This window comes from Harpia harpyja, chromosome 22, assembly GCF_026419915.1.
Source record: "Harpia harpyja isolate bHarHar1 chromosome 22, bHarHar1 primary haplotype, whole genome shotgun sequence".
In the NCBI taxonomy this organism is placed as follows: domain Eukaryota; kingdom Metazoa; phylum Chordata; class Aves; order Accipitriformes; family Accipitridae; genus Harpia; species Harpia harpyja.
This window is the reverse complement of record NC_068961.1, coordinates 17,351,134-17,363,140: the sequence shown is the minus strand read 5'-3', so window position 1 is coordinate 17,363,140 and position 12,007 is coordinate 17,351,134. Positions and strand designations below refer to the sequence as shown.

Sequence of the window (12,007 nt, the reverse complement as noted above, 5' to 3'; positions counted from 1 at the left end):
CTGACTTCCAAATACATTTCTTCAAAATACACTCAAAATTTTTCAAAGGTATATTATTTTTTATATATGATATACCGTTGTGAAGAATTTATGTGCAAGTATAAAACAGAGTACATATGAAGGACTTGGAAGCAGAAGGAACATCTCAGACCACAGAAACTTAACCCCTGACATTGCACATAGCCACATCATATAATCCCATTCATAAAGTGGTTTAGCTTTGCTGTGATAGCTATGCTGAACAATACAGTTTACATCCTATTTCTGAGCAAGAGGACTTGGCATGAGAGGAGAGGATTCAGCATTTGGTATCTCAATGAAAACACAGTTCTTCAGCCACTGAAAACATACAATCTCTGACAAACTGGAACAAAAACAACATCTTATTCTCCTGGATGTGATACGAGAAAACCCGTTACAGATTTTTCCACATGATTCTCCCCTCATGCTCTCCCTCCCTCCCCCACCATGTCACCTCAAACTAAGGATTAAGAAAATCCAAACAAGCATGTTAAAAAAAATATTTATATGAACATTGCATTCCCAATCTGAAACCCATCAAGTCTACTAAACTTCTTCCAAAATACAAAAGGACTTACCCAATGTGTCTTTTAGATTTTTAACCAGAGAACCTTTCTTCAAGCTGTTTTTTCGCTCCACATAATTTGATGGCACGTATCCCGTTTTGTTGGCCGCGTTTCTTACCCTCCACCATGTCTTCGAATCATCTAATAGCCAAAGACGCTCATTTTTCTTGATGTCAAGTTCTTGGTCCTGCTGTGCAGTGTAATCCCACTTTGCAATAACAATAACTTCTTCTGTCATCTTTCATGGAGTCCTTCTGCAACAAAATATTAAAACATGCTCATCAGTAAGTTATATCATGTAATTCTTACTTAATTTTTTTCTTTGAGTTCTTCTGAAATAGAAGGGTAGGGAAAAATGAGAAAGCCATACAGAGAAACACCTCACAGATTGGAATGCCTCTTTCAAAAATAAGGGAAGTCATATTGACCTTTCTTGCTTTTTCTACCACTGAAATACGACAACACCTTGACAGCAAATTCTAGTCATAATGTATTACATTCACTTCCCCTGAATGTATATAAAATATTATTCAGAAATACGTTAACAAAGGCTAATTTATAAAACCCATTTAGTTTTCATATGTAGCGTTATAAAACTATCCCACATCTGGCATTCAAAGTTCTGATCTGAGAAAAAAAAAATAGCAGCATTCAAAAAATATATTTTCCTTCTGCCCTAGTTCCTCATCTTCATACTAAATGCAGAAAACTTAAAAATAATATGTTAAAAGTTATCCATCTTTTTTTAATAGGAAGTTAAAAATACTTCAAGTAATGTAACTCAGCACAGAAATCCACGATCAAGAAGAAGGTACTGTCTTCAGTTAGCCTTTGTTCACAATGTTTTGCACAGGCAGCACAAGACTGCATTTTAGGAGAAGCCTTTGCTCCCCCTTTGCTCCCAAGGAAGATCCCAGCTCACCGCACTCCTGTGCTGGGCATGAGTCAGCGGGGTGAAGAGCACCCGCTGCGCTTCCCTCGATGCATTGCTTTTCTTCCCTACCCAAAACTTATCCGGAGTTCTGTTAAGACTGAATGAGTTGTCTTTTTTTACTTACCTGTAACAAGAACAATCTTTCCCAAAGCTACTTGTCAGCTGCATAAAGACAGCTGCGTGCCTCCACGTTTTCCTACGCATCCCAGTAATTACCGGGAACAATGCGAGGGAGCACAATAGTGTACAAGGAAGACAAAACTCCCATGCCAGTACCACTGACATTCAAACGTATTATAATGCCAACAAAAACATGTTGATTTTACCCTCTAAATTCTGAGAAGTTACCTAAAATTTTCTAACCGCTGCTGGGAGTTTTTGGGGGAGAGGGAAGTGGAGGAGGATGGGAGAGAGTGGGAGGTGATAATATATTTGAAAATCAATGTAGCAGATTATTTTTTTTAAAAAGTAAAAGCTGTAGATTTCCTTTAATTTACAGATTAGTAGAAACAGGTCCCAGAGTACTTCAAACTATTAATGTCCAAGGATCTTTTTAACATTTGACTTTGTTGCCTAGTTCTTAGCAGTCCACAACCCTATGAACTCTGATACCTAATAGTTTATGGGACAAAAAGGTAATTAAAAAAAAAACCCAAACCTCATTCAGAAATTCTGTTCAGCATGTAAGTTATATCACCTGTATTCAGAGAGGTTCCTTCTGCAGTCTGTAAACACACACACTTTCTCCCTTTAGCTACAGTACAAGATGTGAAAACTACATGCTAGACAGCCCAGCAGTCTACTCTTTCAAAGGAAAAGAAGTGTTTCCCTTATTTAAAGTTAACCTATAATCATAAGACACAACAGTGGACTCTATTATAATTTAACAGCCTCCTCTTATCATCATTTTTGTTTCCAGGAGAGCATCACATAGGGTTGACCTATCACTGCTAAACTATTTGACAGCAAAGTTCTGGAAAGCACCAACAACATCACCCCTCATGGCCAAGGTAGGATGACATTTTCGAAAATCTGAAGCTGAAATCAACAGGTTTAAATTCTCATTTTCCAATTAGAAAACACAAAGGAACATACAATAATTAAAACATTATTCAAATGCGTGTTTGCACAGCTGAGAGCCCCAAGATTAATTCAAAAAGAAGTTACAATGTTTTGAACAATTGAGAAGAACAGCACTCTCAGAGTTCAAACAGCCAGTGACTTATGCAGGTGGAATTGAGGATTTTACAAGAAATAAGTCACCATACCCTTCAACAATTTTTTTTTTTCTCCCCTAAAATAATAATCCCGTCTGACAAGGACATAGGAGAGCCTGAGCTTTGGACCGCAGTCTCCAATAAACTGCCCTGGTTTCTGACTCACATAAAATGGACAGATAGCCTACAGGTCGATAAGCTGATGTAGCCACAGGGGGACTGCAATCAAGCATGTTCTGGAGGCCGGCATTGTCAATATAATCTCTCTCTCTAATTTAGATCAGTTTAGTTTATCTCAGCAATTGTAAAATGGTCAATTCTTACTATTCCTGGGGCCATGGAGAACATGAAGAAATAGGACACTATCAATGCAGTTGGCTCATGCTGCCACACACAGGCTCCACTTCTAAAAAAGGTTATTTTCACAACACAGGCAAGTTAAAGTTATCTATCAATATTACAGTATATTAATAATAAAAAAACCAATTAGGTGTAATATTTGACTAGTGACTGATGCAAAACTATTAAACTCTTCTTATCCCTCTGAAGCAACAAAAAATAAATAACTGAATTGGCTCCTGTTGTAAGAGTCGCCAGGTGTTTCTCCAAGGTGTTGGGGCAAGGACAGAAGCACAGGAAAAGACCACACGTCAGGGCTGACGACATCAACTACACAGTCCTCCGAAATATCACTCAGGGAGCCCCAAGGCCACCCAATTTCTACAATTCCAGTTATTGTTGAGGTGTAAAACTGCCACTCTGCCTGAGAAACAATGTCATTTCACAAGCAGACGCCTTGCATGATGCAATTTTGGCAGAAGTGTAGAGAAGCCAAGTTTCTCAAGTGGCATGCTCATGCAGAACCCATTTCAGTAAAGCACTCCAGGTTTTGCTGAATGTTTAATGGCAAAAGCACTCCTACCCAAGTGGGGAGAGGATTTATAAAGACTCAAAATGCATCATAGAATTGCAGCTGAGCATTTGTCCATTTAAAACTGCATGCATGTGTGTCAAAGAGCTTGGCTGTGCTGGTTTTTTAGTTTGGGGGGGGGGGGGTTGGGGGGGGGAGATCTGGGTTTGGGGTTTGTTTTGTTTGGTGGGGGGTTCTTTTTGTTTGTTTTTTTTTGGTTGGTTGGTTTTAAATTTGGGGAACTAGTATTAAAGTTTTTAAAATTACTTTCTTATGGTTACATCACTAGACTGGCTCCATCAAGGACAATAAGGTTCTTCCTGTGACATTTGCAGAGCTAAGATTTCCTTGTATGTGAATAAGGACACATTTGTTCCCCAGAAGGGGGGCTGTAGAATTAATAGTTTTGAAATGCTTCTGCAGCACAGCTGTGTGTCAAACAAAAGATTAGAAGCAAAGGACATAACTAGATCTGGGGAAAAACGTAAGGAAAAAAGAGTAATATAGCCTTCCAAAGCAGGCGAGTGTCCCATAAAAACTTGACACACACTCAAAATGTGAAATTTCTTCAGTATACTGCTTATAGACTGCACAACAAAATATACCACAGTCCCCATAGATTCTAATGTTAACATGAGACGCCTTCACATCAAGAAAATGAAAGTCCATTACTGCTAAGAGTGTACAACGTTCTGGAATGTTCCTCCTCAAAAAGCTCAGAAGTCCTAGCACTGAAATGCAGTCTTCTCCTCATACCCAACAGGACAACACCCCCAACTTTAAAAAGCACCAGTGAAAAGCTTTGAAATACCTATGCAAGGAACTGTAAATTTATGAAATACAACACAGTCATTTCTCAGTACAAGATTGCTTCACTTCAAAAGTATATGTATGGCCTTAGTTTTTAGCTTACCATATCAAGCAATCATTTGCTTTACTTTTATGGCAATCCAACTTCCAATTGCAGTTTTTAAACAAAAAAAAAAAAACAAACCAACCTAAAAGACACCACACTAAATGAGCCAACAAACAAAACTCCACATCCTAGACCTTCAAAAGGTAATTCTTACACTAGCTATGTGACCGATCCACACTTCCAACCCCTTTTAACCCAGCATTTCCTTCATTGCTAGCAGTGGTAGTAAACTAATTTATTTTACCAACATTGTATTTGCTGAAATGTTACAACTAATTAGTTTAGATTGAGCTCAGGTATTTTCAGCCACTTTTGTTTCTTCCCTCCAGTTTAGGTTTTGTTAGCAGAGGAGTCCTGTCTTCAGTGGCAGCTGCCCTACTGGAGAAGCACACCTGAAAATTTTCCCACACAAAAACATCCTTGGGAGAGAGGGAAAACCTGAAAAATCTGCCCGGCTAGGAAGGCAGTGAACAAAAACCCAGCCAAGGTAAAGTCAGTTATAAGAAGACTGTACTGAAAGCCTGCTCAGACAGGTGAGGAACATTAGCTAACCCTAAGGCAGACATGAGTGGAATGTCTAGTACTGTAGCTCCTGTAAAGCCTTTACCAGAAAAAAGTCCAGAAAGGAAAAGGTTATGTTCAATAAACTAACAATGATTCAAGAATTCAGCAATGTCAGAAAGAAACCAAAGACAAACAACCACCTATGCCATTTTGAACCAATGCTTAAAACTAAACCATGCAAGCAGTATATGAGGTTATGGAAACTAAAATGTAGAGGACCTGAAGAGAATTTGCTCCCACAAACTTTTAAATCTGCTAGTGATTTTTCATGTGAAAGATTTGCTCAGTTGATATTATTTCAAATATCAAACTATATATAATTGTTACACAGATCTCATTATCTTTTACCAAGCCTGGATTTCTCCCCCCACCATATAGGTCTAATGTGTTTCTCCCACAATGATAAATAAGAAAGGATCCATTCCAGCATGCCACCTGAACTGGAATCTTCTCCTATAGACTGAAAGAAGTTCGCACTCCCACTGGTTTAATGCCCTGGCCCAATGGGCAGAAAAGCAGTATCTTTTCTTGCCTTCAGGAGGAAGGCTCAGGGTTACATCAGGGATACACAGTTAGTATAGTGCAAACAGGAGGAGGTATGGTTGAGCTTTAAAGATGCAGTGAGAAAGGAAGCAGTTGCTCTCCTCGTTCACAATTTATTTTGCAAAAAGGAACATGGCTGAAAAATGACTGACAGTAATGCTTGAAACTTAATCCCTCACCAAGGGAACAAGCAAAAATTCTATTAATAGGAAGTGACAATTGATGTAACAGACTGTTCTGGAATTGGATGCCCTCCTAAGACACACTGAAAGAAAGGCACTAAATTGATACGGAGGCTTTTACATGACACTGATGTACATTAAAACACGTAATTGCTATGCAATGTTACATAATATTGTATAGTAATTATGTGTTAAGTTAATTGTCTTGGGAGAATGAAAAGCTAACTAATGACGTATCACAGTTTTCTCTAAGATTTGAGGCTGAACAACCTCTCTCCTTCTCCTGCCCCCAAACTCTGAATCAAAATGGGTTTGGAACCCTCCAGCACATCTTGCTGGCAGGCCAGCCATCTGGTGGTGTCCACTTGGTTGATCTTTTGTAAGCTATAGCAAATAGGCAGTATTTGGTCCTCTAAGGTAACACAGTTGTGAAAAAATAAAAAAAAGTCTCTTTCCATCAAGGCCTCTTTCATACTAAGCAGATGTGCTTACTGTATTCTGTAATTAATAAAATAACTTGTATTGGATCACTTCATCTGAAGCACATTCTAAGTCTGAAGCTTTCTTATTTATGAAGATGCAATCTCTGGTTAGCCTGCCTACTGTTTCAGGAGGTTTGAAGCTTTGTTTTCACTTACAGTTGCTCTCTTTGTTGCATCTGTGGTTAGGTTTTTCTAAATCAGCCTGGATGAACAGTTTTGACATATAGAAAGATTTCAAAAAAGCACATCTCTACATTTGAGATTGTTTCACTCAGATCTTGGGGATCAGTAAAATACCAAACTCAAAAGACAGAACTCAGAATGCATTAAAAAGAACAGAAATGTGAATTCAAATGAAAATCTGTGAAAAAGAATACACCTTTTGGACATACTTTTAGCAATTTCCAGTAGAACACAGCATTTTTGACACTTAAGGTATGTATGTCTGAAAAAACAGGAAAATAGCATCTCCTTCTTGCAAAGGCCAAAGTTAACCTAAACCAAGCAAAATATATTTCTAATGATTGCTACAAGAAAATCTCAAAATGCAGAGGTTTAGAAAGAGTAAGCAAGCTGACCCAAATTATGGCAAATCGCAGCCCTTTGTTAAAACCAGTAAAACCCCTTCCACGCTTTGTTACGTGGGCTATTTGCTGGTGCTTAGACAAATGGAGATGGATCACATAAAGGCCACCTTGTCTAACTGCTGCTGCAGTTTAACACTTTAATACTGCATATAATGTGTGTCAATCCATCCCAAGGGACACATTTCTTTGGAAAGAGGTCACTGCACCAAAAATTATTGTAAAATACTCCCCCCCTCTTTTAAAGGAAGTTAACTAAATAGCTGTAGTGACCAAACATTCATCATCTTGCTATGCAGTTCTGAGGTGCCAAACTGATACCAGGGCCGCCTAAAATTGCTGACTGTTTTAACACAAGTTTTACAATTAATTTGGGGTATTTCACTATTAGGTCTCATTAGGATGCATTGACTACAGCACTAAAAGTGATAGCTGAGTAAGTGCAAGTGATTATTATCTAATTTACTTTGATGTGCAAACTGAAGACACAATCACAATCAATAGAAGCTGCTGTTGGTACTTTAGGAGGGTCAGTTTTCCAAAGCTGAAAGCAAGCATGAGTGGAAGCTGTAAAGAATAAACGTGAACAAAGATATAAATAAATGGATCCACTGCACAGGAGGAATGTTTTATTACATTTCCCAACCTACTCTCACAATTTAGCATTTATGAAAGAAGTATTATATGGTTAAAAGAATATTCTGTTTAAAAAGTGAGGTAAAAAGCTCTGGAAGTTTTCTGTGTCCCCTCTCCCTGGTCAGTTGAAAAGGAAAAACTGATAGCAACAAGCTCAAGTCAGGAAATGCAAACTGAAGCTATGAAAAAACTAGAGTTCAGCTCATTAAGAACTATAAAAAGTTATTAAACTGCATCTGGAATAAATTAAATATTAGCAATAGAATAAGTGCAGAATTAGATAGAACATTAAGTTTCCTGCACATGATGTAGCAAAAAAATGTTTAACACTTATTTCTACACTATGGGATTATTTTACAATGACAACCATTTTCTTCTCTGTCATTAACTAGGGTATGAAAACAATATGAGAAATTAAACACTTTTAATCTTCAAATGCACCCCAAGATAGCAGAACCATCCACAAAGCTTTTACAGTTTTAGTGTCAACTCTGACAAAAATTTAGAGCAATGAAGAAGTTCTGGAGAGTTGCAGCTGTGCCACTAATTTGAAAGCATAAATTGGACGATCCTTGATAACACCACCAAGCAGTCAGATGAACTCTAATCCTAAAGAAAAATAAAGGAAACAGACAAAGGACCCGCCCAAAAAAACCCACACAGTATGCCAGCAGATTATGGATGTGCAATTAGTACTTATCAAAAGGCTTTTAAGGAAGATAGGCATGAACAAACTATTTTTTTCGGTACATTTTTCACTTCATTTGAGCTCCCAATTTAGGTCTACCCATCTACCCAAGCCCACAGCCATGCTGGACAGACGAACAACCAGCCGAAGGACAGGTCCAGCTGCAGGGCTGACTTCAAAGGCAGGCTCAGCAGACACCGTGAGCCGTTCTGGCAGGTCCCGAGACATCTGTTCTTAGGTGCAAAAGTACTCGGTTTCCTTATGAGTCACTTGGGGGGGGGGGGGAAGAATAATTATAGATAAAACTGTGAGGGTGATACAGCCCAGTAAAACAGTTAATCACACGCAGGACTGCCCTGCCGCGGGCCCACTTCTACATGATACTTCCTGCTAAAATATAAGCAGGCTGTATAGCTTCAAAAAAAGTGAAGGATCAGTCTTAATTAACCAGTAATTTAGAACTGTACTAAATAACTTCATCTTGATGCTACCCAACAGGCTGCCCCTGCACACCTCACACCCTCTCCCCCTCCGTATCACCTGCCACTGTTTCAGGGCACAATGCTGCAAGGTTTGAGGTTTTGTTTCTTCAACCGGATGCCTCCGACAGCTTCTAAGCAACGTTTGCTTCTCTCGGCCCCACAACATATCTGATATCCCAATCTCTAATACAACTGCAGCTACACTCCGGCGCCTTGTATCTTGTGCTACAGAACAACTGCAAACAGGAAACCTCAAGACTAGTTTAGTGGTAACGAATTTCTGCACAGCTCTAACAAAGCACAAAAGCCAAGCTTGTTTTTTGTCTTGTAAGTGGCTTAGAAGTCTTTTTAAAAGACACACAAAGAAATAAAGGAGAATACAGATTATAAACACCCAGAAATACATCCTTCCTGCTAAGAAGTCAGTACAGCACTTTACCATTCAACAAAAAAGAAATCTCACTTTATATATGTTTATATAATAACATATAAAAGGATGTTTGTAAAAAAAATTTCCCACCCAGTGTTTTCATGAATGTTCACACGAATCAGTCTGCCCTGATGAAAAAAGCAGGGACGGCTTCAAATGATCTTTTCAAATGTAAGCTCACCATTTAAGGAAAAGAAATAGTTTTAATCACAGAGTCTGCATCTCCTCGGCGAGACCCACCTATGTTTTGTGTGCAGCCCAGCGCCTTAGTGATGACCGTCTCTGATGGCTGCAGGTGATGCTTAGGACCTTTCCAGCTCTCCAAGCCCCACTCCAGCAGGAAGGTGTAGCACCAGTGGGGATGCCCTTGAAGGTAGAGACTGCCAAGCACAACGAACGCAGCGAGGGCAATGCCCCAGCTCACATCTTTCCTCCTTTCTTGTAAGCCCAAGTCACCTCACAGTCACAGTTGCCATTATTCAGACCAATACAGCTTCGTAATTTTGAGGTATGTGGTCTCAGAAAAAGTTGAAGTTGCAAGAAGAGGACACAATGCTGTCACAACAGTAAGACTCTGGACAATATTATTAGGTAAGAATAAAATTGCTAACATTTGTATGAGAAACTAGCAGATACTTTAGCCTGCTACATCTCTAGTGGTAGAAAAGAGAAAGCCATCCAGGCTATTACAAGGTAGGCCACTGCAGCACTAAAAGAACACAAAACCGAGTTCTGGCCTTCTATTAATTCATGCAATACCACCCTAATTTTATACGACATACACCGTTCCATGTTATGACCTTCATAGAAGCTAACCTTCCCAATTCCCTATTTTTTTAATTTCATTAGTAGTACTGCTATGCTACAAAATTTCCTGGTCTGGGGCAGTTCAAGATACAAATGCTTAATCAATGGGACAGTTTTTAAAACACATAATAGGAAGTACTATCTTTCCTATGATTCTATTTATGTGATAAACACTCTGCTGTTTTGGGAAGCTAAGTTTTTTTTAAATCTTTTGATGTCTAACTTAAAAAGAAGAGGATATTTCTATACCCTTTTTGGAACAGCATGCCTGATATAAAGTAGGCAGTGTTCATTTTTAGCTTCTGACAGATGATTTAAATTGAAAATTCTATTTCAAAGGACAAAAAGCTGGTATTCTACAGCAAAAAGCTGGTATTATAGCAACATATGTTACAGTTTTGCAATACTAGTTAGGAGCCTTATAACTTACCTATGCTTAAAATATAGATAATGATAGTAATAGAAATTACAGAGAAAACACTCTAATAGGTCTTTAGCTAAGCTGAAGCTGAGTATGGTCACCAACACAGTTATAATAAAAACCTGGCTCAAGTCTTTCCATAAACGTGGGATGACTATTAAGAAATGGGCTAAGGACAACCTTAAGGGATTAAAAAACCCAAACAAACATATTTCAGCTTGTTTGGGGGTGGGGACGTTTTTGAGAAATTTGTACTTTTGTTTCATTTGGAAATCAAGACAAAGATTAACAGACAGTACCGGCAACCTTATAGAGACCAGGCAAAAAACGAGAGAGGGGGGTTTTGTAGTTAGATGATTTTATTAGTGCTTCATCCAACCCAGATGGTATTTTTGGAAGAAGGTATTTCCCCATACCTTGAAGACTATACAAAATTGCATCTTTTCATGCCCTTTTATTATATATTTATCAGAAAACACAAGGAGCATGAATTATTAAGTCATCATCGCTGGTTTTTGTCTGTTAAAAAAGAGGAAAAAAAAAAAAGAAGTCTTGAATATAAAGCAACTCTGACCGCAGACAGCCAGCTAACATCCCTTCCTACCAACCCCTTCCTTCCTCCAGCCTTTAGCCCCCCCATGCTCGTACCATCTGCCCTCAACCTCCCTTTCCTGCATCTGTTGCTGCAAGCTCCTCCAGCAGGCAGGGCTCAGGCAGGTGCCGGCAGCAGCTGCAGGTTCTTCTGCCTCCATCAGCAGCCTACGCAGATGCAACCACTGCGGCTGACCCAATCTGCGGTGACTTTTTCCACTATTAGGGCAAAAAGCTGCTGCTTGCTTTGTTTTGAAGGCACTGCCATCAAGAGCGATGGTTTTCCACATTCTGGACAGCAATGGCAAAAGCCAGACTGTGCAGAGAGGACATTTTCAGACCCTTCGGCTGCAAACGGCATGAGACAAACAGGGAGGAGGCAGCTTTTTTGGCCTCTGTTTCTCAGCTGCTGAGTAAACAAAACAGAACCCCAAACGTTGCCTCACGTTTAGACAAATAGAGCGAGAGGGTCAGAAAAGAGAGTCGGCTCACCTTTTCTTGATTTCTTTTAGAAGCAGTTTCAGAAAAGCCACGCTGCTAATAAACAGCTCAACTGCACTAAAGGAAACTTTTGGGAAAAGAGACCTCATCTCGCCTCTAAAACAGCAGCAGTGATTAACGGCCACACCTCCTCCGCGTTGGTTTACAGGTATTTCTACTAAGTCAGAGACACAGATAAGCTTAATGTTTGTTGGTGTTGCTCTGGACTGTTATATCTCCACTCCTCCCAGCAGACAACATTTAAGCTTACCTATACATTTGGAAATACATGAAAATAAAAAAAAACAAACAAGACAGAAGAGAGAGGAAAGACCAGGAAGAATACAACGTATGTTAGGTGTCTACGCAAGACAAAATTAGAAATCCTTTTACACCTACCAACCCCTCCACAGTCCCTTACAAAAAGGGGGTAAGGAGGGAGCCAAGCACACAAGATCACAGAAAAAAAAATCCAGACACTCTACCGAGAGGACATTTAGGTAATATTATCTATATGATAGACTGGTGAAACATGCTCTATGGAAGAACAAAT

The 12,007-nt window shown here is 39.2% G+C and overlaps 1 protein-coding gene across 2 annotated transcripts in view; it reads right to left on the bottom strand.

Annotated features, from left to right (window-relative positions):
• Nucleotides 1-12,007, bottom strand: part of NCK2 (NCK adaptor protein 2) — an 88,471-nt gene that overhangs the window by 32,578 nt on the left and 43,886 nt on the right. For both annotated transcript variants that reach the window (XM_052773851.1, XM_052773852.1), the window contains exon 3: nucleotides 600-841. In XM_052773851.1, coding sequence (XP_052629811.1) covers nucleotides 600-825 — 226 coding nt within the window. In that variant the 5' untranslated portion in view covers nucleotides 826-841. The remainder of the gene's footprint in view (nucleotides 1-599; nucleotides 842-12,007) is intronic.